At 32.2% G+C, this 26879-nt stretch overlaps 3 protein-coding genes across 5 annotated transcripts; 1 reads left to right on the top strand and 2 right to left on the bottom strand.

Annotated features, from left to right (window-relative positions):
• Window positions 1-117: 117 nt before the first annotated feature.
• Window positions 118-4405, bottom strand: LOC113516265 (uncharacterized). Of its 2 annotated transcripts, none has more exons than XM_052900951.1 (5): window positions 4328-4405; window positions 2583-2673; window positions 2196-2406; window positions 490-559; window positions 118-412 (listed from the first exon to the last, which is right to left on the bottom strand). In XM_052900951.1, exons 3-5 carry the CDS (start codon window positions 2279-2281, stop codon window positions 248-250), a joined length of 321 nt encoding a protein of 106 aa, XP_052756911.1. In that variant the 5' UTR covers window positions 2282-2406; window positions 2583-2673; window positions 4328-4405; the 3' UTR covers window positions 118-247. The 2 variants fall into 2 exon arrangements, with proteins under 2 accessions (XP_052756911.1, XP_052756913.1); XM_052900953.1 differs by having other exon boundaries at window positions 4210-4328.
• A 1063-nt stretch (window positions 4406-5468) lies between these two features.
• On the top strand, window positions 5469-9680 carry LOC113515962 (DNA-binding protein RFXANK-like). Its single transcript, XM_026900272.3, has 5 exons — window positions 5469-5924; window positions 6028-6220; window positions 7131-7260; window positions 7872-8019; window positions 9430-9680. Exons 1-5 carry the CDS (start codon window positions 5693-5695, stop codon window positions 9477-9479), a joined length of 753 nt encoding a protein of 250 aa, XP_026756073.1. The 5' UTR covers window positions 5469-5692; the 3' UTR covers window positions 9480-9680.
• Window positions 9569-26619, bottom strand: LOC113515963 (2-hydroxyacyl-CoA lyase 1). Of its 2 annotated transcripts, XM_052900950.1 has the most exons (12): window positions 26452-26619; window positions 26132-26241; window positions 23177-23318; window positions 22583-22740; window positions 16046-16192; window positions 15277-15499; window positions 14278-14438; window positions 13801-13989; window positions 12558-12743; window positions 12029-12131; window positions 11330-11462; window positions 9569-10753 (listed from the first exon to the last, which is right to left on the bottom strand). In XM_052900950.1, exons 2-12 carry the CDS (start codon window positions 26177-26179, stop codon window positions 10534-10536), a joined length of 1710 nt encoding a protein of 569 aa, XP_052756910.1. In that variant the 5' UTR covers window positions 26180-26241; window positions 26452-26619; the 3' UTR covers window positions 9569-10533. The 2 variants fall into 2 exon arrangements, with proteins under 2 accessions (XP_052756910.1, XP_052756909.1); XM_052900949.1 differs by lacking the exon at window positions 26452-26619 and having other exon boundaries at window positions 26132-26419.
• Window positions 26620-26879: the final 260 nt, after the last annotated feature.

Genomic DNA, 26879 nt, shown 5'->3' on the forward strand with positions numbered 1-26879 from the left:
CATGACATTTATTTGGTATCGAGACTTAAGTAAAAATTCTAATTCTCAGCTATATAATTTCATCAAAAAATTAATAGGTGACTTGTATTATGATATTTATTTGTAATTAAAGCGATATTGAAAATGTTTAAAATATTTATTGGGTAAAGAAACAACTACACTGGACATAAAATAGGAAAATATAAGTTTATGGAAAATTTTGTACTATTACCAGATATAATTCTAATTCAAGCATAATTAAAGTGTTCTACTGACTGTCATCCATTCCTGAGCTATTTCTAAATGTTTCATGTTGTACACATTTACTAATATTTGTGTTTGTGCTCATGTCAATTTCTTTATGTGTCAGTGGTGGCAGATTTTCCACATTAACTTGTTGCAAACTTGCTAGACTCATCACTAAGGATGCATTCTGAAAAAATAAAATTATCAGGTGTCAGTGGTTCTTAAATACTATAACAAAATTAAATTGACATAATAATAGTATACCTGTTTAATATTTTCTTCAAATTCACCATTCCTTCTTGTGAAATATTTGATTTGTTGCAATTCTATGGAACTGAAAATTAAAAAGAATTATAATTAAAATGCACTCAATCTGGATTTGACATTTATGGAATTTACATAGTTTAGGTAGATAAGTACTTATAAGAAACACTGTCCATTATATGAAGAAAGCATTGTTAATGCTTTATTGGCCAAAGAGAGTAATTATGTATGAAAATATATAGTCTATTTTAATAAAATTTTATGAAATTGTAAAGAAACTAATAATTGACTTGGCCATTAGCTACTGATATCCAATAGTACCTAGTACAAATAAAAAAGCAAATTAAATGATTGTTTTCATTTGTTGTTAACTTTATTTTTAAAGTGTTTCTGTGATAATTTTAACAAAACTTGAATCATATTAGCCATTAAATATCCACTGCTGAACATAGGTCTATCCCAAAAGGGGGAAAAGGGTTGTTAATAATTGCCACACATAGCAAATAGGTTGACAACTGCAGTTAGGATTAGGTGATGTTTTAAGAGGGATGCTGTTGCCCATCCCTTTATCAGTATCAGATCCTTAGTCACCTCTTATGACACCCACAGATAATTAAGGGGCGGCCCATTCTATGACGAGACCATAAGGCAATTGAAGTAGATTATAATGTATATCATATGGTTTCTCAAGAATGTAAATTACATTCTTGATCAACCATGTTTACAGGTGCTGTAATACAGATTACAATATTAATATGTATAGTGTAAAACATATTTTTTCTACTGAATGAAAAAGATGGAATAATGGACCCTCTAATGCTGATGGTATTAGAGGACAATTATGGATTATGAAATGAAATGATGATAATAAAATCAGATCAGTTTGTCCATCATGTCAAATTTACAAGAAATTTAAAATGACTATATCCATGAGAGGCCACATGAAGGTAGTTCTGACAGGATATTTTTTTTATACTACAAAGGCAGCAAACAAGCCTACAGCCTGTCTGATGGTAAACAGTCACTGTAGTCTATGGATGCTTGCTATACTAGGGGTGTCATGTGGGCATTGCTAATCTATTTAATAAATAAATATCATTGTAACACTATTGAGTTCCAATCTAAGCTAAATTTATACTATGGATACTAAACAACTGATGGTAATAGTTACTATTTAACAATAACATATATAGAAATATTCATAACAATGTGAATGAATAAACGTAATTTTATTCAGAAATCTATGACACTTATAGATATTTAAGTTATAATTACAAAGTAACAATAATTTAGCATAACATAAGTTAATATTTACAGAATGTTATCATATCACAGACTAGTTGAATTTGAGTCAGTGTTATTGAAATGAAAATGGATGCTAAAGTAGCTACAATACAAACAGATATACTCATGACTACAAATGTTTGTATTGTGCGGAAATTGGAACAGTGACCAATGAAAGAGGCTGTGTTAAATCACTACTCAATTACATTCTACAAAATATTGCTAGCAATATGGCCACTATGGACAATTACCTCCAAATATGAAGAATTGATAATGATATTATGAAGAAATCACATTTTTTTCTGTACATATATTTATTATGTAACCCACTTTGAAATGTTAATTATAAAAATATACATAAACACAAAAACGACGGTTCGGTTTCGCTTAGTTAAATTATTTAGTTGTTATAGAATACTCACATCAAATGTAAAAGTTGGTTTGCTGTTGTCAATTCATTTTGTAAATCTTGTTGTAATTGTTGGGTTTGTTGTCCCACAGCCGACATAGCTGGTATTAAGAGTCAGCGAAGTGTACAATTTAAGGGTCAATAATAATAAACAAACTAAAGGATTGCGAGAATTGCTTTACTGAATAAACTCAAAGATACTGTTTCAGTTCCAAAACCGCTTTCTATTGTTAACAAAACAGATTGCTTGTCAATTAAAATTAAATACAAATGAATCGAGATCTATCGAAACAAATTATTTGTTTAATTATTCTCATTATATTATTAGCTCTAGAATAGTGTTTTTTTTTTTTTTTTTGTTTAAATTTTAAATTCGATTTGAATTCGAATTCATACCTACCGTTAGCTGAACGTCATCGAATGTGGCACTGACACAAGAAATGTCGATGTCATATGTCCTTCAATCACATAACCATAGACTAAGGATAGTACTGCAATACAAAAAGAAACAATTATAAGTAAAACATTTTTGATAGGAAGGAGAAAGAGGTCGTTAGTAATGCGTATTACCAGTTTCGTTCCTAGCAATGTACTCTAGCAGGTCGACCTCCACGTGATCATCCTTGAAAACCATCGTGTTGAATTCCAGGTGTATTCATCACGATGGGCTAACTGATCTGCCTTTTCATTCTCACCTATTATGCCTCACCAGTATTTCGTCAGCACATCGTAAACGCAGGCGGGGCAACTGTTACATTATCATCCATTAAAAAAATATCTTTGAACAAAACATGGTCGTAAAACATTGAAAATATTTTTTTCTTGCTTATTTTATGTACGCCGTGCGTTTTCTTAAAGAATTGCTTTACGTAAAACTTTATTTTGTAGGGCAAACTAATTACAAATTATGGAACTATGACACTCAGGTTATATGTATATTTATTTGAAATAAGGCTAGGGAATACTTTATTTTTGTTCGTTGAATGATATCATTTTATTGTTATTTTTTATACAGTTATATAGGTACATATCGAGTTTAGTCTTGAGGCTATTAATATATATGTATGTAAACAAGGCTTATTAGAAACATGTACATAGTTGTTTAGCGGGACGCCCGGGAGTTCACTTAGATTAAATCGTCGTGCGGAGTGGTCGTAAGTCTTCTTACTTTTGAATTTATTTGTTTTATTATAATTTTTATACTCTTATTTTTTTTATATATTTAAGTAGATTTGGTCAAATAGCAGACTTTTAGTATTTTATTCTACCTTTAGATCAGAATGTAAAAAAGTGGGATAGACTTTCAAAAATGTTTCTATTTAAAGGTTATTGTCCTACTATTTTTTTTAATGATTGATAATGGAATGGTATCCGCACCTGCGCTAGCGGTATGTACTAACGAGGGACCAGTAAAGGATAATAGGTGATAATGAAATGGCAGGTCATAAGCCCATCGTGAAGAATACACCTGGAATTTAGCACGATAGCTTTAAGGGAATCACGTGAAGGTCGACTTGAGTATATTGCTAGCAATGGGATTGGTAGTCCGCATTACTAACACTTCCTTCCCACTTTATTTAACTATTTAGTAAAAAAACTAAAGTTATAAGTTTATTTTGCATTTTAGGCCAATAATTTTTAAAAATAAATTTTTAAGTACATATTAATTCTTAAATCAGTTATTCATTATAGAACTAATGTATTATTTTATCTGGAAATAGTAATAGAATAATTCAAAATTTTTATAGGTGAACGGTAAATATTCACGCCTCGCATGTTTACATTTACGTGTTATCTTAAGTGCAGTATTATCGAGAAATATTAGATAGCTGCGCAAGTGATTTATAGAGACCTTTGTTCTATGTGTGCAACTATTTCATATTAATGATGAGGAACACATAACAAATTATAACAATTTTAGGTTATATATATATATATATATATATATATATATATATATATATATATATATATATATATGTGTGTGTGTGTGTGTGTGTGTGGAAAGTATGATAATTAGTAAATACCTATATATAATATTTTTTTCTTTTTCTTTTACTGCCTAAATATGCATCATTTATATCAAACGAGTTATAATATGATACTAGTACCATAAAATAATCGTCACTTAACAAAAACACAAACCAACGAATACAAACACGAATTCCGCCAGTCCAGTAAAGTTCAAATTAATACCAACCGGCCTTGCACCTCTTAAATGATAACAGTTTTATGTTGAATATATCGATGGATTTGTGATATATATAACTGGAACACGTGACGCTTATGTAGAAACAAATAGATAATTCCGATAAAAGGCTTCGAACATTTGTAAAATGCCTGCCATTCTTGTGAAAGTGTGTTTAAACTTGGTTTTATATAAAAATTATAAAAGACTAGGACTCCCCCACCACTGATAAATTTAAAATCTAATTTTAGATTCTACTTTTTTTTATTTCAAATATATTCCATATTTAAGTGTCCAAATTGTTCTAATACCGAGCTTAATGATTACGTAATAGCGTTCGATACATTTATAGATATCTTAGTTCGAGCAGATTATTTTGATATTAAAAACTGTATAAACTTAAATTTACCTAAATTTCATATTATTTATAAAGAAATATGGATTTTGGAAATATGATGAAGAATCCTATTAATAAGTATTTTGTAATCATTACAATTTCACGATGGACGATAATACCTGATGTTTGCGATGCGCGAATCCGAATGATTTTGTTATTCGATCAATTAGTAGTTAGAGATTTTATAATTCGAGTACAAAATTTGTAATATATTTTTTTTATTTATTAGTAAGTAATTACAACAGTCTTTTCTCTGAATCTACTACTAAGTTCATTCCGCATTCTGTACCCATTACTACTACATTACTAAAAACTAATAAAAACGACGATGAAAAAAAAAAAGAAACAGAAAACACCATCAATCACTAAAATATCAATTTTAAAAACTAAATTGGCAACACTCTTATCCATTAAAAAATTCCGACGATCGGGCCGATTCGGCTATGTTCGTGTCGCCTCGTACATTAACGACTACTAATAAATGATATTAGTACTTGAACGACATGGTGACATTAGTAGTCGACTGACATTAATAGTCGGATGAATAAAATTAATAGTCGAATGATTTGAAAATCATTCGAATAAACTGAATGATTTACTCAATCGAATAATTAGTAGTCGTATTTGTAAAGTCACGTGTAGCTTCCCGATGTATATCGATATCGAGTTGTAGATTAATGTCAATGTTATCTAATCCCTAGATTGAAGGATTGTGTCGAGTTGACACCCGTCATATGACAGTTGAGCGGCAATAACCAGTCGCCGTACAAAACACTCAACATTATCCACTCCTCTATTTAGATGTCTATGGGTATGTCGTAATATCTAGGCCTATTCAAAAATCTTTGGTCTAGACTGTAGACTCTATGATCTGTGGTGAGCCTAATTGATTATTGATCTGTGGTCAAATATAAAGTAAATAAAAATGGAAGAAGCAGTTTCTGTCAAACACGAAGCGAAAAATATAGATATAAAACAGGAGAAACAAGATAATTTGGACAGCTACAAATATGAATTTGATTCAGGCAGTCAAGACAGCAGTAAAAGCGGTAGCGGTGGTTATCAACGTTGGGCGCCTAATTTGAACGGTGTGCGAAAAAGTGCATTTACGCCGTATAAATCTGTTCAGTGCACTGCATTAACAAATTTACAACGAGGTGAGAAACAGGTCTTGCTCATCTTCTTTGTTCGTATATCGATTATTTAGGACGCTTTTGCCCGGATTCGGATAAGTAGATCATTCAAGGTCGGTGTTTGTAGGTAATACGCAGGCGCGGGTCCCCGAACTACCCCAGCCAGATTGTAGCTTACACGCGAAAGCTGGCCGCGGAGAAATAACCCGTGACGACCTGAAACTGGAGCAGTATGTTGACATCACTGACGAGCATGGACTCACGGCGCTACATTGGGCGGCTAGTTACGGCCAGTTGAATAGTTGTCAAGATCTTGTGTGGTGAGTGTGTTCATATTCCTTTGTTCTGAGTACCTTAGACATTCTGGTGTGTTCAACAATTTGATAGAGTAGGTAGATCTTTATGTTTGTATTCCAATATATTCCTGAAATTTTAAATTATTTTTAGAACATAATATGACAAATTTTGTTCAATAATTTACATCATGTAGGTAAGAGAAGTATTCAATGTATGGAGAAAGAATTTCTACACTATTTGTATAATGGATCTTGATACTATAAGGACAATGTTTATTATGGGTGAAATTGGGATGGTAACCCTGCTTGTGTCAGCAGTGAGAGGTGAGGATGAAAGTGGGTCAGTTGGTCAATTGTGACAAATTCAACAAGAATCAACCATGATGGTTTCCAGGAGGAACCAAATGGAAGTTGACCTATGAGGGTATATTCCTAGCAATGCAACTGTTAAGTTTATACTCCTGGTTATACTTTTCATAACGCTACGATCAATAGGAGCAGAGCAGTAAAGGGAAATGTTGGGAAAACAGGAGAAGTTACTCCATTTTTAAACTTCCGTCGCGTGTGCAGCCTTAATGGTCACTTTTTAAAATGTAAAAATGTTCACCCGTGTGAAGCCGGGAGGGGCAGCTAGTCTTGAATATGCTAAGGATCTAAATTAATATAGAAGAAAAATTTGAATTTTATATCTGTAATGATTAGACACAAAAATGCTTAACTGAGTTTAGTAATTAATTTCACCTATAGAAAGTTACAATATAGTTACACTTAGTAACATGGAATGTATTTTATTAGCTTGTGTAAAGCTTGGGCAGTTTGTTAGTAATAAATAATATAAAATTGATATAAAATATTTATATCAATTTTATATTATTTATTACTATTTGAAAGAAGAAATGTTTATAACTACAAACAGAAGAAACATATTTTATAGGTGTGGTGCTAATGTCAACATGCGGGGGCCAGAAGGAGAGACAGCACTCCATCTGGCGGCGGCAGGGGGGCACCATGAAGTTGTTAAGTTTCTGTTAAATGAAGGAGCCGATGCTGATATTCAAGATGATGTAAGAACTTATTACATGATTTATATTATTTTTGTTGTAGTAAAAATAATAATAATTTTAATTGTCACAAAATTTCAAGGTCAAGTGTCGATTGCAGAAAAAAAAAATAAGATATGTAACATGCATAAGAAACAGTCTAATTAAGAACCTCTGACCTTTTTAAAGTGACTTAATATCTTCTAAATTGAAATCAGTTTATTAAAAATATCTTTATTTTCCTAGCTATCATGCAGGGGTTTAGCTGAAATCTTAAATATAAGCTATAATCACATTAATTTATATATATTAATTAAGTCAAATGTTTATATAATTTTGAATTGGTAACATCATATATAAAAGTAACTGGAGAATAGGAATTTAATGAACATACTTTTTGTGATTTCTGACAGTTGTTTCAATTTTACTTGTTCAATAAATAATAAATATTTTAAACATTCATATTCATACATATGAATAAATAAATATAGGTTTTATTTATTTAAAAGTAATATTAATAGATTTCACTAAAATATATAGTACTAAATTAATATATAGATAGAGAATTTTCACACTCAGTCCCTTTGTTTACTCCATAATGATCCAACAATAAGACATATTACTTTTTATTTCAGTCCGGTAGCACTGCACTTATGTATGCAGCTGCTGCAGATTTTCCTTACACCTGCAATGAACTACTTGTCCGAGGAGCTGATCTTACACTTACCAACGACTATGATCAAGATGCTTACACATTGACCACAACAAATAATTGTAAATTGGGTAAGACTTTTAAATTATATGTGTATGGACTAGTTTTATCTCGTTATTGAGATTGTGAGAATGCTAGAAATAGAAAAACTCATGAAAGAGACCATATATCAGTATAAAACACATAAGATTTTAAGTAAGACCTTTAGTTGTGAAAATTGCATCTGATTTGGTGAAGTAATTTTTGTATGATGTCAACAAACACACAACTAACAAACAGACTATTATCTGTTGATCTTATTAAGACATCAATTTTTCTGAAATATCTCCCATATATAGACGTATTGTTACTATTTCATTATATTAGAATAAAAATAAATAAATCTGAGTAAAAGTGACACTCCTCTACTTTCCTTTGTGAGTGCTCTGATGCCGGCAAAATGTACCCCACTTCTCCTTACTCAAATAGAGTTGTCACAAATTCATATTTATTTAATTACTTTCTTTATTATACAAAAATTATAAAATCTTTCCATTATCATATTGAAAAAGTGGCAGTTTCATAAGTGACGACTTACCAGTAGAAATAACGATTAATACATACAAATTAACAATTAATACATAATGTGGATAAATTTGTGTTTTATACCTTGTGTCATCTTTTTTATTATTTGTGAACTCCATACTATTCAATTAATAGAAAACGATTTCCAAATTAAGAAAGTAGACAAAATATTCACAAACAGCTACCTCATAAACAAATGGTAAGGCAACCCAACCTATCAGTAGGAGGACGACGTCACAAACAATCTGACAACTCAGACACGATATGGACAAATGTCAATAATATACAGTACAATACAACAAGATAATATTATAAAAAACATAAAATGTAATTAATTGGTCGCTAAGTAAATGTATGTCTCTAAGTTATATAATATATTTACGCTTATAGGCTCTTTGACGCTCTGAATAAAGGAATTCAGTTCTTGGCTGAATTCCTTTGGACGATAATGGAGTGGTAGCCCCCCCGCCTGAGCTATCGGCATAATTTGGCAGGGCACCAGTGACAAACGATAGGTGAGGTTGAAGAGGCAGGTCTTTTAGTCCACCATAAAAATCATAACATTATCATGAAGCACTGCAATGTATCTTATTTAACCCAATTTATATATATTTTTATTAATATATATTTTTTTTCACTACTGTTGTCTTGCATGTTCATAATTTTATCAATGTGGGTTTTACATTATCCCAAGGAACACATTATTGGGATATTTTTTTGTGTTAATAACAGTTGTTAAATGCAGATATAGCTAAATTCGATATACTGATCTATAAATGTAATTTAATTATGTATAACTAACATGTAACTAAAAATGATAAATATAATAATATTGGAGAATATTTTTGTAATTAGGCTATTTAATATGATACCTGTCACATGGAAATTTCATGTAAATGTGTCATCTTTTTTTACAGCACAAACTGTGATAGAGAACTTCTTGATTGGCTGTCTCAGTAAAATGTGAAGGAAACCTAACTGTTCATGTTCTGTTGCTTTGGACAACCAACACAAGAGATTCATTTGCATCCATAGTGTTAAATAAAAATACAGGGATTTAGTTTTTAATGTAAATGTATTAAAATATATATTGTATATTTTTAAGTTCATTTTACAAAGAATGTGATGTGAAACATAATTGTAACTCAATTACAGACAATATGAAACATTTCGCCTATTATTTTATTTGTCTACATATTTTAGAACTTTTACTTATTGGTGATTTCGGTATTGACTGATATATATCATATTACCCTATAGGGTTAATTGAATTAAAACTACCTACCCAGTCTTATTTTATTCCCATATTATAAGTTTATTTCCTTAAGGAATTTATTGCCAAAATAATTGCACCATGTCCAACCGCGGTTCTATATGCGCGTATTTAATTATTTACTTATTTGAACATTGGAATATCACGCCCACAACTGCACTTAATTATTTTATTGCCAACAAATGCAATACAATCACATCAATTGTCTAATCCTGAACTGAAGCTTAGATGCTCTGTGATTGAGCAACAAACATTTGGTTATAAACCAAATTACTATGACCCAAGCAAATTAAAAAGATTTTTCCTAAATTGACCTAATAGTTAATTAATTCCGAGATCTTATTTCGTAAACCACTGTGCCTACCACCGCATCACAAAAATCGATCGCATTAAACATGATTATTGAAGAACCTTTACCATTTCCAACTCAAAATATTAATACATTTTTTAATAATTGTTGTATGATATTTTAAATAAAGTATTAATTGACATAATTAAAAATCACAATTTATATTTGTACAATATCTGTTATGCGTATAACTTATACATTAAAATCGAACAAATCTTATTTATGTAATATAAATATACATTTAACAATTATGTACAAATAAAATCGAGACAATGAAGATTTATTAGTATGTACACATAATATAATTCATTCAAAGTATTATTTATAACCCTACTTTCGTTACTTAAACCGTTATTATTTTTTGGCAATGTTAATGAATTCCTTTCTTTATAATCTTATTTACAATTTAGATTCGGTAAGCCAATTGAATGCTTGCGGCTTCCTGTTAGATTGAGGACTAATAGCGATATTAATTATACTTGGTCTATCCGTGACGGTGATTGCTTTTTTCACAGCTACTTCAATTTCTTCGACTGTGCGGCAGAAGTGTCCAGCTTCACCGAACATTTCCATCATCTTCTCATATCGTACTTCAGTACCCAGGGAGGTTGGTGGTATACTGTAATACATTTGTCAGTTATATATTATAAAATCTTAATTTATATTTTTATAATATTTAATTATAGATAAATATATTTATAAAATTGAATTATAGATCTTAACTCTGACCCGCCAACAGCTATGCGAGCATAGCTGCGTGGCGGCAGGCATGAGTCAGGTATCTGTAAGTGAAGTTCCGATCTCATTTAAAGCCAAAGAGTTCATAATAGACAAAACATTGGGGTTGACTCTGTAACGCCATTTCTCTAAATCTCTAATTTTAAAATTTATTTGATATTACAGTGAAATCTTTTTTGTAAGGGCCAATATGAACTCATATTCTAATAGACTTAAGTCGAAATTATATTAATTTTAGTTTTTGATGGCCCATAAAACAGTAATTTTGCGAAACTATCAAATTAAAATATATGTTAGGTTAAGAGATAAGTTTAGAGATGTGGCATCTTAGAATCGGCTCCACATGCTCGAAATAGTTTGATAACCCTGAAAACAATTTGCAATGTTTTCAGTAGTTTTGTTGCAAAATTCTGTTTTGCTATGTTTTGAATAATAATTATTTTAAGTGTAAACATACCATTGAGTCAAATCACCAGCTGACTGAAGCTCTTGCATTGTTTCTTTGTCGAAACCACCATAGATACCGTTATTGTTTACAATTATTATTATTATTGGAAGTCTATAGCGGACCATAGTTTCGATTTCCATTCCTAAAAAATTAAAGGACGTAAGGAATAGTTTGTATAATTTGTTTGTAATTATTTATTAAGGGAGACTTTGTACAAAAGTCGATTGCTTGGGTGGGTACCTCTGTCCCATTCGTGTTTTAACCGTGAAGCAGCTGTGTTTGCATGGCTGTATTTCGGTTTGAAGGGTGGGATATGGCGTGAATTTACTGGGTACAGAGGAATAACACCTGAGTCCTCAGGAATGGCAACGCATGGGGGGTATCATGGGCGAAATAGTAAACTCTGTTATGTCCATGGTACTGCTCATGTCTATAGGCGCCGGTTACCACTTTCCATCAGGTGGGCCGTCAGCTTGTTTGCCATTCTAAGTTGTATAAAAAAAAATTACAACACTGAACAAGTTTTTCGAGGGATCAGAAGACCATAACTCACTGTATATTCTGTTTTAGTGTTCTGTTATAAACAAGCTATAAATAAATAGAACAGAACCATAAGAATGACTTATTCATACGATAGAACAATTGCTTGTGTCTAATAATGGACAAATATTAAAGTGATGGCAATAATTATTTTTCGAAACCACTAACCAGAAAATCCAAAAGCGGAGTCTCCTTCGACACATATGACTCGTTTATTAGGAGCGTAGTCCCGACACCACAACGCTGCCGCTATCGCGAAACCTGGTCCGACCTGTTGTATATAGTATTGCTTGTTAGCTATAAATATAACAAATCACTAAGTACCTATTAATTGTTTAATGTCAAAAATAAAAACTCGAAATCAGCGATAGACATTACGTTTGGTGTGAATGCAGCTTTATAGTTAAGAATTTAACACTTGTATAAATATGTTTAGAACTAATTATGTAATAAAAGCATGTACAAATGACGTGAGCGTATTGTTATATACCTACTTTAATTGGTTAATACTAATACAAAATTTGTATACTACAAACATACGTAGATATGATATATTGCATTTATTATATATACCACAATATATAAGTTTGACGTACGTAGTCTAAAAATGAAGCTAATAAAAGTTATGGCCGAAATATATTTTTAGATGTTAATTATTATAAACGATACAAAGACAGAATATATAAAGCATACTGACCCCCATAGTGCCGAATGTGCCAGCGTCGAGTCTGTGCCTTGGTTTGTTGTTGAGGAGAATTCCGCGACCGATATCCATTGTGTTGGCGCCTTCGCTTACTATAATTGAATCCCTCGAAATAGTAGCTTGCACAGTCTTAAATACTGCGAAGTAATTAAGAGGCACAGATTTGTCGTTTGCTTGAGCCTGAAAAATGTTAGTTTATAATTTATATTTGTGGTGTGTACTGATTTTTTTTTAGGATTTTGATAGTAAAAGATCATAAAGGAATGTGATCAAATGTTATATGTGGACACCGATTCGATATTTATATATTGGGTTCCTCTGGACATTGATGGCGGTAAAAAGGGCATCACCTATTTTGATATCGCCCATATCGGTCGGTTATCTATTTTCAAGTATGTTAATACTCTGTTATCCAATATTATTTTTTGGATAACAGACTTAACATATTGGTTATTGAACCAGTATATAGATATTTTAATTGAAATATATAGATATCGCTATATATTACTCATCCCTGATTTTGAGTTACCATTTTTCTAAACTTATCCGTTAACCTTATATTTTAATTTAATAATTTTGCGAATGTTTTTTTGTTGTTTACTGTCTACTGCTGAACATAGTATCGCCATATGGGGTAACTGGCAATCGCAGTTTGGCTTTTAGAGATCCCTCCATTTCTCTAATTTAAATCATCATAAATTAAAATTACAACAATTTTGACTAAAATCTATTAAATTACAGTTCTGATTGGTTCTTACATTAAAGATTTCACTATGATATCAAATTGAAATTTTAATTTTAGAAATAGGTTTAAAGAAATGACGCCTCAGAATTGACATATTGATTGAAATTTGGCACACAAATGTCCTGTTCGTGTAATAAACTACAAATTGGCTATTACAGAATATTTTGAATCTCTTTTATTTCCTTAATAGCTGGCATCATTAAATGATATCTAAACTTATAAACACCGTACATAGCCCATAGGCACTTTACATAGAAATTATGCAGTTCTCTACCTGTCTGAGGCCAACCTAAAGCAGCGCGACACCTTATTGAATACAACACTACAAAACCTCTGGTTATTTGTATTGAACATAAGTTTTTAATAAGACCTAGGGAAAATTCCAACTATGTTACTCCACTCTTGTTTATATGTAGGACTGAAAAGTCTTGTAAAAAAAAAGGAAAAAGTAAATTCAAATCTCATTTAGGACATAGGTTTGGTATAATTTACCTCAAAAAATTCGGCGTTGGCTTTTTGTTTCTCTCTCAATGTTTGCCACCAGTTGTTGTTTGTTGGCTGCAGTGAGAACTTCTTCTCAGCTAATTTATTTATGAGAGCTGCAGTAAATGGTTTAATATCTGCATGTACAGGCAGCTCAGATTTGATGCTGTTGTGGAACTCTTCTGGTGATATGTCTACCTGAAAGGCAAAGAATCTTTATATTTGTACCATTGTTTATGATACAATTACAATTTTGAAAACTATATAAGTTATTACCTATGTTTACGATTTTGAGTAACTGTATAAAAAGTACTCCATGCAATAGCGTGTATACAAGATTTCATAAGCATTAATGGAGTACAGAGTAGAGGCGTCGATAAAAAATAAAGACGTTTCCGTAATCAGAATATTAATATAGCAGGTATAAAAATAGAGAAATTAAAGTTAATAAATTATATAATTGGCAAACAAATAAATGATAAGTACCTGTATAACTTTTACGTCGGGTGCAAATCGGGGTACCTGCCCGAAGTGTAGCATCCAATTTAATCGGGCACCTAATAGCAAGATGACGTCTGCTTTGAGCAGAGCTTGCGTACGAGCTGAAGACACACAGTATTGTGACTCATCAGGCACAACACCTTTACCTGAAAGAATTATTTGAAAATTCTATAAATAATAATTTCAAATTAAATTTCTATGATGTTATAATGTAGTTGTAAATTGTTACGTATTGTATTGATTAATTCTAAGGCATTTTGCTTTAAAAGCATTGTATTGAAAGACAAGTAGTTTAATAGATGAGATATGGCAAGCAAGCTTTGCTTTACATAACCGATAATAAAATATATTTGTTTCAAACATCTGGTTGCTAAATTAATTGCTAAGCAATTGTATAAATGTAAGGCCCCATCTACACACGACAACTTGTTTACCAGTAAGACACACATAGTTCAGAATTGTTGTTATACATTTTTGATAATGTTTCCATACACGTCATTATGATCCGTTGTTTACAACTGTATTATCGCATACGACTTGTATAGTACAGATTTCTTCACGACCGCTTAAAAAAAGACTAATAAAAATGTTTCGCCCCCCATTAGTCCACCTCTGGGTCGCATAACAAAACGAGTTGTATTTAAAAATGCGTGCATAGGGCCTTAAAAGTATTCTAAAGGTTGTCTTTCATCTGCGTATGTCAATACGCGTGAACAATTGCTACAAAAATAATTTAAGACACCACCTATCTAAACAATGTTTAAGTAAACTTTCTATACAATAAAACATTGTTTGGTTGGGATATTAATAGTAATATGTAATTTTATGTGCCAATATAATGCATTACTTTTAACACTTTTTATTTTCAATACATTAGACGCTCTTTTGTATACATAGTAAGATGTTTAAATATGTATTGAACACCTATCATTTGCAAGTTTAACGTCTTTGAAGTAAGACCGTTGAAATGAAAGGGAAAATTACCCATGGGAGTCGGTAGGAACGGCAGTTTGGTATTCTCGATGAGCTTGGTAATCTCGTTCTCTGCCCGCGCGTGGCCGGCACCCTTCCCCACAATGACGAGAGGACGTTCGGCACGTGATAGCAACTCGGCTGCCTGTGACACTAGCGCGGGATCAGGATGTCCCAATTTTACCGGGTCCGCACTGTAGAAGTCTAATTGCACTTTGTCTTCTTCTACTTGACTCTGGTAACATTTAAGATTCACAGTGTTAGAAATAATAGTCTGCAACAATAGTCTTTCTTCTACCATGAAAAAATGTAAAAATTGTATTTAATGGTCTAAAAATGTTACTAATTAGTACCTACTCACGGCACATCCAGGATGATAAAGTCTAACGAAAATAATACTCAAACTGTTAATTATTGGCCGCAATTAATAGTTGAGTTTAATATTAAAAGGCTTATGCATACATTTTTGTTTAAAAAATAAAAATATAAGGCACAGGCAAATCTTCTGAGGTTCTTAATTATTATAGCATTAGGTGAGCCGCATGCTACTTTGCCGGCTTTTCACATAAAAAAGAGGACAAATATTATAAGTAATAATATAAGTATATGCAACGTAATATATAAAAATTAATGTTGTAAGTTCGTTTAATAAATTAATGTGTCAGTGCATTTTTCGAATATCAAAAATTGACAAATTATTGTTATTTTGCCGTACTTCAGCAAGCTTTGGTATGAACTCTCTTAAAAGTGTATCAGAACATATAATAATAAAACAATATACCATGAGTAGCGTGCCAGGCATGTCTAGGTAGGAGACTCCGGGCCGTCCGACGGACGCTAGCCGAACCGCGCGCTCCACGTGCAACGGAATCAGCCGCGCAGATGGTGGGCGCGCCGTATACTTGCAATACAAGCGGCTCGAATCCACCTACGCATAATAATAGTCAGTGCCATACAATCACACCAACTTTGGGAGGAATTGTTAGTAATGAGGCTGTTAGACCCCTCATTACTTTAGGTCGACTCCACGCGGTTCCTGCTAAAAAACATGGTGGTTATTTATTTATTTATTCATTAGTACAAATATGTGTACATGGTGGACTTAATGCTAAAAGCATTCTCTCCCAGTCAACCATAGGGAAGTGTCAGAATACTCGAATGCGGTACTAGTAATTATTGATATACATACATACTAAAATTACATATATAAACGAATAAATATATATGAATAACAAATATACTTACACATATATGACATATACTATATTATATTATACACGATATTGAGAATAATATAAATTCGTCATAATGGGTCTGCTTTTATTCTCACCCATCAAGTCCCACTGTTGCTTTGCCAGCATATACCGGTGACGTAAGCGGTGTTATCGTTCCATTACAATTCATTAAAAAATCACACAAATTAAGATCTTTAAGCTAGGATACTTATTGTTGTGAGGAGTCAGGCAACGAATATCAGAGGGCGCAATCCAGAACATTCAGATCCGAGCTAATTCAGAACAGTTAACCAAGTCAAGTTAAAAAGAAGTATAACTTTGCCTCTAGGTCCTTCAAAAGAGTTTTGGCCACAGCGAAGTCAGAGCATATTGGTAGAATTGGCAAGAGATTGGCTAGTTTACCTTCGGGATCTCGAGCTTTCTGGTCTCTTGCCAAAGCTGCACAAGGGAATTTCTGTCAGTCATCTTTTCCACCATTGCGCAGGGAGGATAACTCGTTGGCTCTGAACGCCAAAGAGAAGGCCGATCTCCTTGGATCTCTCTTTGCATCAAACTCGACGTTGGATGACGGGGAGAAACTACCGCCGACCATCCCGCGTTGTAGGAGCTCTATGCCGGATGTTAAATTCACGCTAAGATCAGTGCGTAGAGCACTTCTCTCCCTTGAAATCCATAAGTCGAGCGGGCCCGATGGCATTCCTCCAATTGTGCTTAGGACGTGCGCACCAGAGTTGGCTCCGGTTCTTACGCGTCTTTTTCGGCTCTGTTACTCATCAGGTATAGTCCCAAAGTTTTGGAAGACTGCTCTGGTGCATCCGATCCCTAAAAAAGGAGACCGCTCAGATCCAGCTAACTATAGGCCCATAGCTATCACTTCCTTATTCTCGAAAGTCATGGAATCAGTTATTAACCATCAACTGCTCCGGTACCTAGAGGATCGCCAGCTGATCTCAGACCGCCAGTACGGCTTTCGACGGGGACGCTCGGCTGGTGATCTTTTAGTTTATTTAACACACCGATGGGCAGTGGCAATCGAGAATAAGAGAGAGGCCTTAGCTGTTAGTCTGGATATTGCGAAAGCCTTTGATCGGGTGTGGCATAGGGCACTAATCTCAAAACTACCTTCGTTTGGGTTGCCTGCGAGATTGTGCAGTTGGGTCGCCAGCTTTCTTAAGGAACGTAGCATTAAGGTCGTAGTCGACGGAGCATGCTCTGACTTAAAACCTGTGAATGCTGGTGTCCCGCAAGGCTGTGTACTATCTCCGACACTGTTTCTTCTGCATATCAATGATATGTTACAGATCAGTGATATTCATTGTTATGCGGACGACAGTACAGGAGATGCATTATACACCGGTCATGCAAAGATCTCGCGGGCACATACCGATGAGCTCCGGAACAGACTTGTGTCTGAAATCGAAACTTCACTCGATAAAGTTTCGATCTGGGGTGAACGCAATCTTGTTCACTTTAACCCTAAGAAGACACAAGTCTGCGCGTTCACCGCAAAAAAGACACCGTTTGTCGTATCACCTCACTTTCAGGGCACTTCCCTTGATAATAAGTCGAGTCTGGGGATTCTTGGCGTCGATATATCTAGCGACGTCCAGTTTTGCGGTCATCTGGAGGAAAAAGCTAAGATAGCTTCCAAAAAGTTGGGGGTGCTCAATAGGGTGAGACGGTATTTCACGCCAGAAAACCGCCTGAAACTGTATAAAGCTCAAGTGAGGCCACACATGGAATACTGTTCTCACCTGTGGGCAGGAGCGCCACAGTACCAACTCCTTCCGTTAGACCGCATTCAAAGTCGGCCAGCTCGAATTGTTGACGATCGGCGTCTTACTGTCCGGCTCGACCCACTGAAACTGCGTAGAGATGTTGCATCTCTGTGCATCTTCTACCGAATTTATCATGGGGAGTGCTCTGAAGAATTGTTCGGATTGATACCTGCTGCAGATTTTCACCATCGTACAACCCGCCATAAACTAAAATTTCATCCCAACCATCTGGACGAGTGGCGGTCCTCCACCGTGCGTTTTTCAAGGCACTTTCTTCCACGCACAACCACTCTTTGGAATCAACTTCCAGCAGCAGTATTTCCGAACCGATACGACAACATAACCTTCAAGAAAAGAGCATATTCCTTTTTAAAAGGCCGGCAGCACACCTGCAATGCCGTAGGTGTTGTGGGTGACCATGGGCGGCGGTAGTCACTTACCATCAGGTGAGCCGCATGCTCGTTTGCCCCCTGTGTTGTAAAAAAAAAAAAAAAAAAAGTCAATTAGCCCGATCGGGAATCGAACCCGAGATATCATTTACGCAAAGCAAAGTGTCCATCACTGAGCTAATATTAATAATTAAATATTAAGTATCAGAGCTTGATCAAGGGGATGCTGGCCTGGCTAATTCCTAAAGCCGTAAAATGAGTTAACATGTAACGTTTGTTAAACATGTTTATGTTTATATTACATTTTTAAATTATTATTATTAGAGCATAATGAATTGCATTACTAGATTCTAATGCAGTATCTTCAATAATAAATGCCCAAAAAAGAAGTTTTATGTTTTTATGGTTCATGTATGTATGTGAGTTACTATATTCCACCGTAACTTCTAAATATTTGAATAGATTTGGAAGTATAGTATTGTATAATCCTTCCCAAGCGACATTGACCACAAATTCATTGAAAATAGCTCGTTTTTGGTAGGAATACATATTCTTTTATTGGTATATCTATTAATTTATTGAACCACACACATATATATATAGCAACTGCAAGTCCAGGGGCATACTGTGTTGTAGTATGCAATTAAATGTATTCATACGAAAGAGGGTCAATTAAAATTTTAAGTTTCGCTTGACCGATGTTAATAAAATATACATGAGTTTTTAAATTGGACTAATAGATGTTAAATATCGATCATAAAATTTCTTTGCGATTCGTTCAGTCATTTTCAAGTACTTCTGTCTGTTTTTAAGAGAGACATTAATTTTAAAAATGACTAATTTGGGCTCCATTGTTTAGTTTAAAAAGAAACCGACTTTAAAAAGAAGGAGGTTCGCAATTTGGTTATATTTTCTTTTATGTTTGTTACCCGATAATTCCATCAGTTGTAAACTGATTTGGAAAACTATTTTTTTATCTGAAAGAGTCTTTAAATCAAAATACCTTTTTTTACCATACAAGAAGTCCGATTTTTTTGTGGAATACAACCTTAGTAGTCTTTTTCATTAATTTTCACCAATATATCTCGTATCAATTTTTCAGTCCTCAGGATTTCATTATTTTTTACAAGTAGTGTTTACTTATGATATTATATACTTTAGATATGTGAAATAACAATTAAATTTAATAAACCTAATCTTATCATATTTTATACATGATTATTATAAGTATTATAATAAAATTTTACTTACTTGTGATTAAAACGTTTTTATATAAAATACACTAGATAGGTATTTAGCCATAATTTGTAAGATATATCAATTTATGAAGAATCTACGGCAAGGTCACTATGTCTTTTTATTTTCTATATATCAAATATTAACACAGCAGGTATCATTGGTATACAATGTTTGATTTAAACAGTTTAAATGAAACTATAGTAAGTATATGTTTTTATTATTCTAATTATATATCTCTATAATTTATACAATCATGTTTAACTTTGACAAATACTTTACTAGTCGTATCCAACGTGTGTCCATAGCCAAAGAATGTATAATTACTCCAACTCACGTTAATTAGTATATAAAGTACTCTAGTGCTCGTATTTAGATTAACTCATAGAAAAGATTGAAATTGAGTTTGTCCGTGTTTTGTACACAATTCAATTCCAGTTAGTCATTTAAAGAGTAACAAATATTAAAATTTTCACATTTATAACATTAGTACGATAATAGGATTTACGTATTATATCCACGTAAATGTCCACAACATTTAAAATTACAGCAAACAGCAAGTTTACAGGTGAATTTTAAGTTGTGTCCCACGAAAAAATGGACAGTTTTCACGGTAAAGTCAATTATAATAATTTAAAAAGTTTAGTTATTTTTATTTAAAAACTAAATTAGTAAATTGATTATCTGATCTGATAACAATTATGGGATCGAGCTGAAAGTCCTTTAAGATAAGTATTTCCTAAATCAATTTATAATTGTCGGAGTTATGAGGTAACAAATAAAAAATATACCATTAAAGTCATAACCTCTTACTTTTATGAAATCGGTTGAAAATGCGAGTCAAAACATATTTTGGCTGTTTACTTTTTATTAAAGTTTAAGTATATATAGTAATTTATTATTATACCTTAATTATTTTAACTATGACATTTGTTTCTACGACAAAAATTTTTTTATTACTATTGCGATATGCCGCACATGTTCCAGATGTACAAAAATAATGGATCATAAAAGAATTCTATTTTGTTAATTATTTTTATACTTTTATATATTTTTAAATATACAGAACGACAGAGGTTTAAATTCTGAATAAAATTATTTACTCATATTCGCCAAAAGTAGTAGTTACCTCGAAGTAGCGATACGTACTGATAGTTAATATACGTCAGAACTGTAACTATGTTACATTTTATGAGATACCACAAAAAATATCGAAGACTCCAAAACAAAGATTAATTTAGGAAAAAAAAAAAGTTATCAATGAAATAAAGTTTTATCTGATGAAAGATTGAAAACGGCCAGAGTGATTAAGCATGTTTTTAACGTAATATTTGGTAATAGACAGGATTACTTAGATATATAATATTATAGCATAGACATATATGAAAGAAAAGATAGCGAAAAAATGATAAACTAGTTAATAAATAATAACATGTTATCTATATGTGGGGTTTACGTAATTACTAGATATAGGTACTCATATATTTATATCAATAACTTTTATCAAAGACTTATATTATTTATCCTATGTATGAATATAATATATAAAGCACACTAACTGTATCTCGTGGCTTCGCCTGCATAAATCAATACATAAAGTATACTATGTGCTAAATTAGGATATAATTTACCCGTGTATCAAATTTCATTCAACCTTTTCAGTAGTCTTCGTATAAATTTCGTCCATTTATCTATCCTTATAAACATTCGCATTTATAATAGGATTTTACATGGTTTTAATATTACGGTATAGTTAGTTTAATCTAACTGAATGTTGGTATATTTTTTTACACATAGTAATATATCCCTTTTATCAACCAATACCTTTGGTGTGCATGTCTGTACCGTATATATATAAAAAATGAATTAATTCAAAAGAGGTCCATTTTTTTATTTATATTTCCCCATAACAACAGCGTGGGCCCTGGGATCAAAGAAACTAGGAGCCGGCGAATTACAGTCCACGCTCATGGTTTTTGTGGTGAATACCACTGCATTGCAACAAGCATTGAAGTAGGAGTCATCTTAATAAAAAAAAAATTACGCTAAATTTTTTTTATTAAGATGACTGATGATTTTTTTTTATTAAACGCATATTTGAAGACTAGAGTTTAGATGTGTTCATTTGAGTGTAGCTAATATCATCATCATATCAATCTTTAACTGTCTACTCCTAAACATAAGCTTCACCCTTGGAGGGTATTCCCAGTAGTTGCTATGCTTGGTAAGCGCAACTGCAGTTAGGCTTTGGAGATATTTTAAGAGGGACGCTGCTGCCCATCCCTCGTCTTTCCCTTAGTCGCTTCTTAGGACACCCACGGGAAAAGAAGGGATCACCTATTCTATGCCGGGACCATACGGCAAGTATCTAATATTTGGGGGGGGGGGGGGGGATTGTTAGTAATGGAGGTTAGTCTCCATTGCTATCAATATACCCTGGAAACCATCGTGACTAATTTATCGTTAAATTCGTCACAATGGGCTAACTGACCTGCCTTTACATCTTCACCAATAATTTCTTACTGGTGCCTCGCCAGTGTATACCGATAGCGCAGACGGGGTTATCATCCATTAAAAAATAAGTATCTAATATATGTGTGTGATATTCACATATATAATTATTCGTTCACGTAGAGAATAATGAAGTCAAGAAGTGTTTTGCTAAGATAAAAATGTATACCTGTGGCCACTCCTGGAAGCCTCCAATACCCTCATGATCTTCAGGACAGGAGCCAGCAATGACAACGAGAGGCCAGCAGTTGACTTGTGCATTTGCCATGCCACCAATGCAATGCAAAAGACCTGGGCCTGACACAGCCAAACATACTCCTGGTTTACCTAAAAAAAATTTGTAAGCATGTAATTTGCGATATGAGTGTTTATTGCAAATAATAATTGAGATAGAGATGAAACCATTAGCTTATTTAACAGTATTCTCAAGGAGAACATATGTAGTCTCTGATATTTTTTTACCCCACATATTTACTGAATCCCACATATTTACACTAGAAAAACTAACATTTTATGCATATATCATAACATGCATAATTTAGCTTTAATATTTCATATAATGTATGTTTAGTAAAAAAAAAACATGTTATAATAATTATCTGTAGTTATTAATTATGGTAAGAAGTGAGAGCACTGTATTGTTACAAGTAATAAAAATAATCTTTGGCTATCTAATTATCAACACTTTTAACCTCTACATTGGTACTTAAGTATGCCTTTGCATTCTTCTTTGTGGGCCAAGAGGCAGCCAGATTGATCTTACCAGTTAGATATCCAATAGCTTGTGCAGCATAGCATGCTGCTTGTTCATTGCGCATTCCAATGAACTTTAGACCAACACTTTGGAATGCGAGAGATGTTTCAATAACTGGAATGCCCACAATACCGAACACATATTCCACACCCTAAAACATATTAAAATAGTTGAATTTAACATGTAAAAACAATAAACACTTTGAATATATAATGATGGAAAAAGGATCTATAATGAATGAAGAGTCATATTAATTATAGTTTTATGAATGATGTAAGTAGTATAATGATTGAATGAAAGAAAAAATAGGATGAGTGGAAACTATAAGGGTGCTACAATCTAAAATTAGGCACATATTATTCTATTTAAAATTTTGTTATTCTGTGGAAGTAATGCTCTAATTTATAAAGATGTTTATATAATATTTAATTAAGTCCCATAGTAATGTAATTACTCCTTATCAAAATAAATTATTTTATAATTAAGAGTAATTAGTGCAGATAATATTTGCCTATAATGCATGCCATTTAATCATGTGGATTAGGCTGTAATATAGAACAAATGGAATCAATAAATCAATAATAATTGTTTTTGTATATTATAAATGAACGGTCAAAGTGTCGAGGCGAGAGAAACAGATATTAGTTGTATTATATTTAATAAATTTATTTTATAAGAAGATACATATATATATATATATATATATATATATATATATATATATATATATATATATATATATATATATATATATATATATATATATATATATATATATATATATATATATATATATATATAAAGTACATAAACCGAGAGAATTTACAACTTAATATTATCTTTTTTTAAATTATAATATAAATCTATATTTAGATGCAGAATAACAATAGGCATTTATTTCTCTGTCATAAAGCACAAATACATGTTTTGTTGTTTTATATTTAGATTTAGTATAGTACCTGTGGCATTATCTTTCTATGTCACATACTCTCTTCTAATAAGCAAGTATATAAAGTGCTAAAATATATTTTTTTTAGCTCTTTACCAACAAAAAAAAAACACAATAAAAGGGCTAATATAATAATAAACTTAGAATATGATAGTACCATAGACATAGAATAACATACTCACATGCTGGCTCTTAGCAATGTAATCATAAAAGTAAGAAAAAAGAGTTACATGCATCCTGCATGTGACTGTTCTGAGTTTATATGCAGTTGAAAAAATTCAATTATTTGTTATCATTTTAATTTTAATTTACAGAATTTTATTTAGATTAAATTAGATATTTTTCTACCAATTCTTGTACAAAATACGCACTATAGTGGATCTTTTACTGTCCATGCTGCTAGATCGTGGAATTCTCTTTCCATATCTATCTGTTTGAGTCAATCCCTAAATATTTTTAAGAGTAGACTTAAAGAGCATCTTTTATCTCTATGAACATCTATTTATTTATCTATATACACTCCTCGCAAAAATTAAGGGAACATAAAATTTTTTGAAATTTTTGGGTGATTTTCAACAGGCTGTATTTCAGTGAAAAATAATCGTACAGGAAATTTAAAAAAAGGGTTTTAAAGCTTGAAAACTCTAGTTTTCAGATTTTTTGGTGAAAAAATTTTTTGAGCTCCGGTTTCCATGCAATTCTTAAACAAAGCTGAAAATATTTTTTTTCTAAATTTTTTAGGTTTCGTTTTTCATTCTATGGGCATGGAAAAATTTTTTCGAGCTACTCCATTGTATAGGTCTCTTAGCGTGTTTATTCAGCTTCAAAAATCGCTTTGGATGGCTCAATTACGACCATTTGTCTCCGAGATATCGAACTTTGAATGCAAAAGCATCCTTTTCCATTCAACTGCTAATATCTCTGGAACTACTGGTCGCACAGCAAGCGGGTGCCGAGTTTCTTTATCTGCATAAAATAAATAAAGAAACTCGGCGCCCGTTTGCTGTGCGACCAGTAGTTCCAGAGATATTAGCAGTTGAATGGAAAAGGATGCTTTTGCATTCAAAGTTCGATATCTCGGAGACAAATGGTCGTAATTGAGCCATCCAAAGCGATTTTTGAAGCTGAATAAACACGCTAAGAGACCTATACAATGGAGTAGCTCGAAAAAATTTTTCCATGCCCATAGAATGAAAAACGAAACCTAAAAAATTTAGAAAAAAAATATTTTCAGCTTTGTTTAAGAATTGCATGGAAACCGGAACTTAAAAAATTTTTTCACCAAAAAATCTGAAAACTAGAGTTTTCAAGCTACAAAACCCTTTTTTTAAATTTCCTGTACGATTATTTTTCACTGAAATACAGCCTGTTGAAAATCACCCAAAAATTTCAAAAAATTTTATGTTCCCTTAATTTTTGCGAGGAGTGTATGTAAGGATTATATGTATATGTATGTATAAGTATATGCATAGATGTAGGTATATATTTATGTATATGTGTATTTATATGATTAAATATAATGTAATTAAATATTTTATAGTTTCTTTGTTAAAAAATGTCACAATATTGTACACTGTTCTACCTGCTAACATTGATGCTCTTTTCCACTTTGGGTTTGCCGGAAGAAAACTCTATTAGAGTTAAGTTCATCTTTGTACATTTGATTACCTCTGTCATATTCTTATAAATAATTGGTGTGTACAATAAAGAATTAAATAAATTAATATCAACAACAAAGACCTACGTTAATATATTCCACTGGTAATAATAAAAAAAAATATAACATAACAAAAATTTAAATAAGTGTTCATATGTTTGTTAATAAATACATAATTGCAACTGGAATTTCTTATAAAAGTTTGAAGTGTAATTTTTGTTTTATTCTTTTTGATATTTTATCGTTATTTACAATGAAGTAGGTAACTTTATTTAATTAATATCATTAATCATTTGATTGATTGGATATAATGGAGTGTCCTTGTGGTATGATATGAAAATTAAATCATCAAACTCACCTGTTTTTTCAGGCTCTCCGCCAATATAGTATTGCCGTCGATAGTCATACTTTGTGTTAATTTTGATGATACGTGTATAGATCTTCTAATTGTTAACTGAGCAAGCCTTCCTATCAACATGATAAATCAATTATTTCCAATATTTTGTATTCACCGGCATTCAGGGCCGACAGTAAATAGTAAGTTTATATTATTAGATCAGTAGATTAGCTAGGAGCGAGCACTCAATTCAACTGAAGTTAAGCTACTGAATGATAATGAAAAACAAAGTCCAAACTTCACGTATACCCATTTATCTTAATACAATAAAATCTACTTACCCCTTCTTTTGTATCAATGTTTTGATTAAAAGATCTGTCCAGATCTGTCACAATCACTCACAGATGCTGTTGATAAGGGTGTTTTAAAAATACTCTGTGACTGTCACTGTCAATGGGAGATCCGGTCGATGTGTTAATTTGTTTAGTACTGTGGTACTTGCTTTTTCATAGCCATTTTCCAACTAATTTTTTGATAATAGGTAACCTATCATGATAACCTATCAGACTATTAATGTTAATAAAAGTAGGTACTTAAGATAAGTAACATATTTTTTACAAATTACAACAGATATTTACAGATATTGAGTTTCATTTTTGCTTGGACTGGGATCGGAGTGATTCCTTAATTAATATTGTTGGGTCAGAGTCCGCTAAATCGAATATAAATGAGTTCGTAAACGGTCAAATAATGAGAAATAGAAATAGTG

The sequence above is a fragment of the Galleria mellonella genome, unplaced genomic scaffold (assembly GCF_026898425.1).
Source record: "Galleria mellonella isolate WM207_F2 unplaced genomic scaffold, CSIRO_AGI_GalMel_v1 utg74, whole genome shotgun sequence".
NCBI lineage: Eukaryota > Metazoa > Arthropoda > Insecta > Lepidoptera > Pyralidae > Galleria > Galleria mellonella.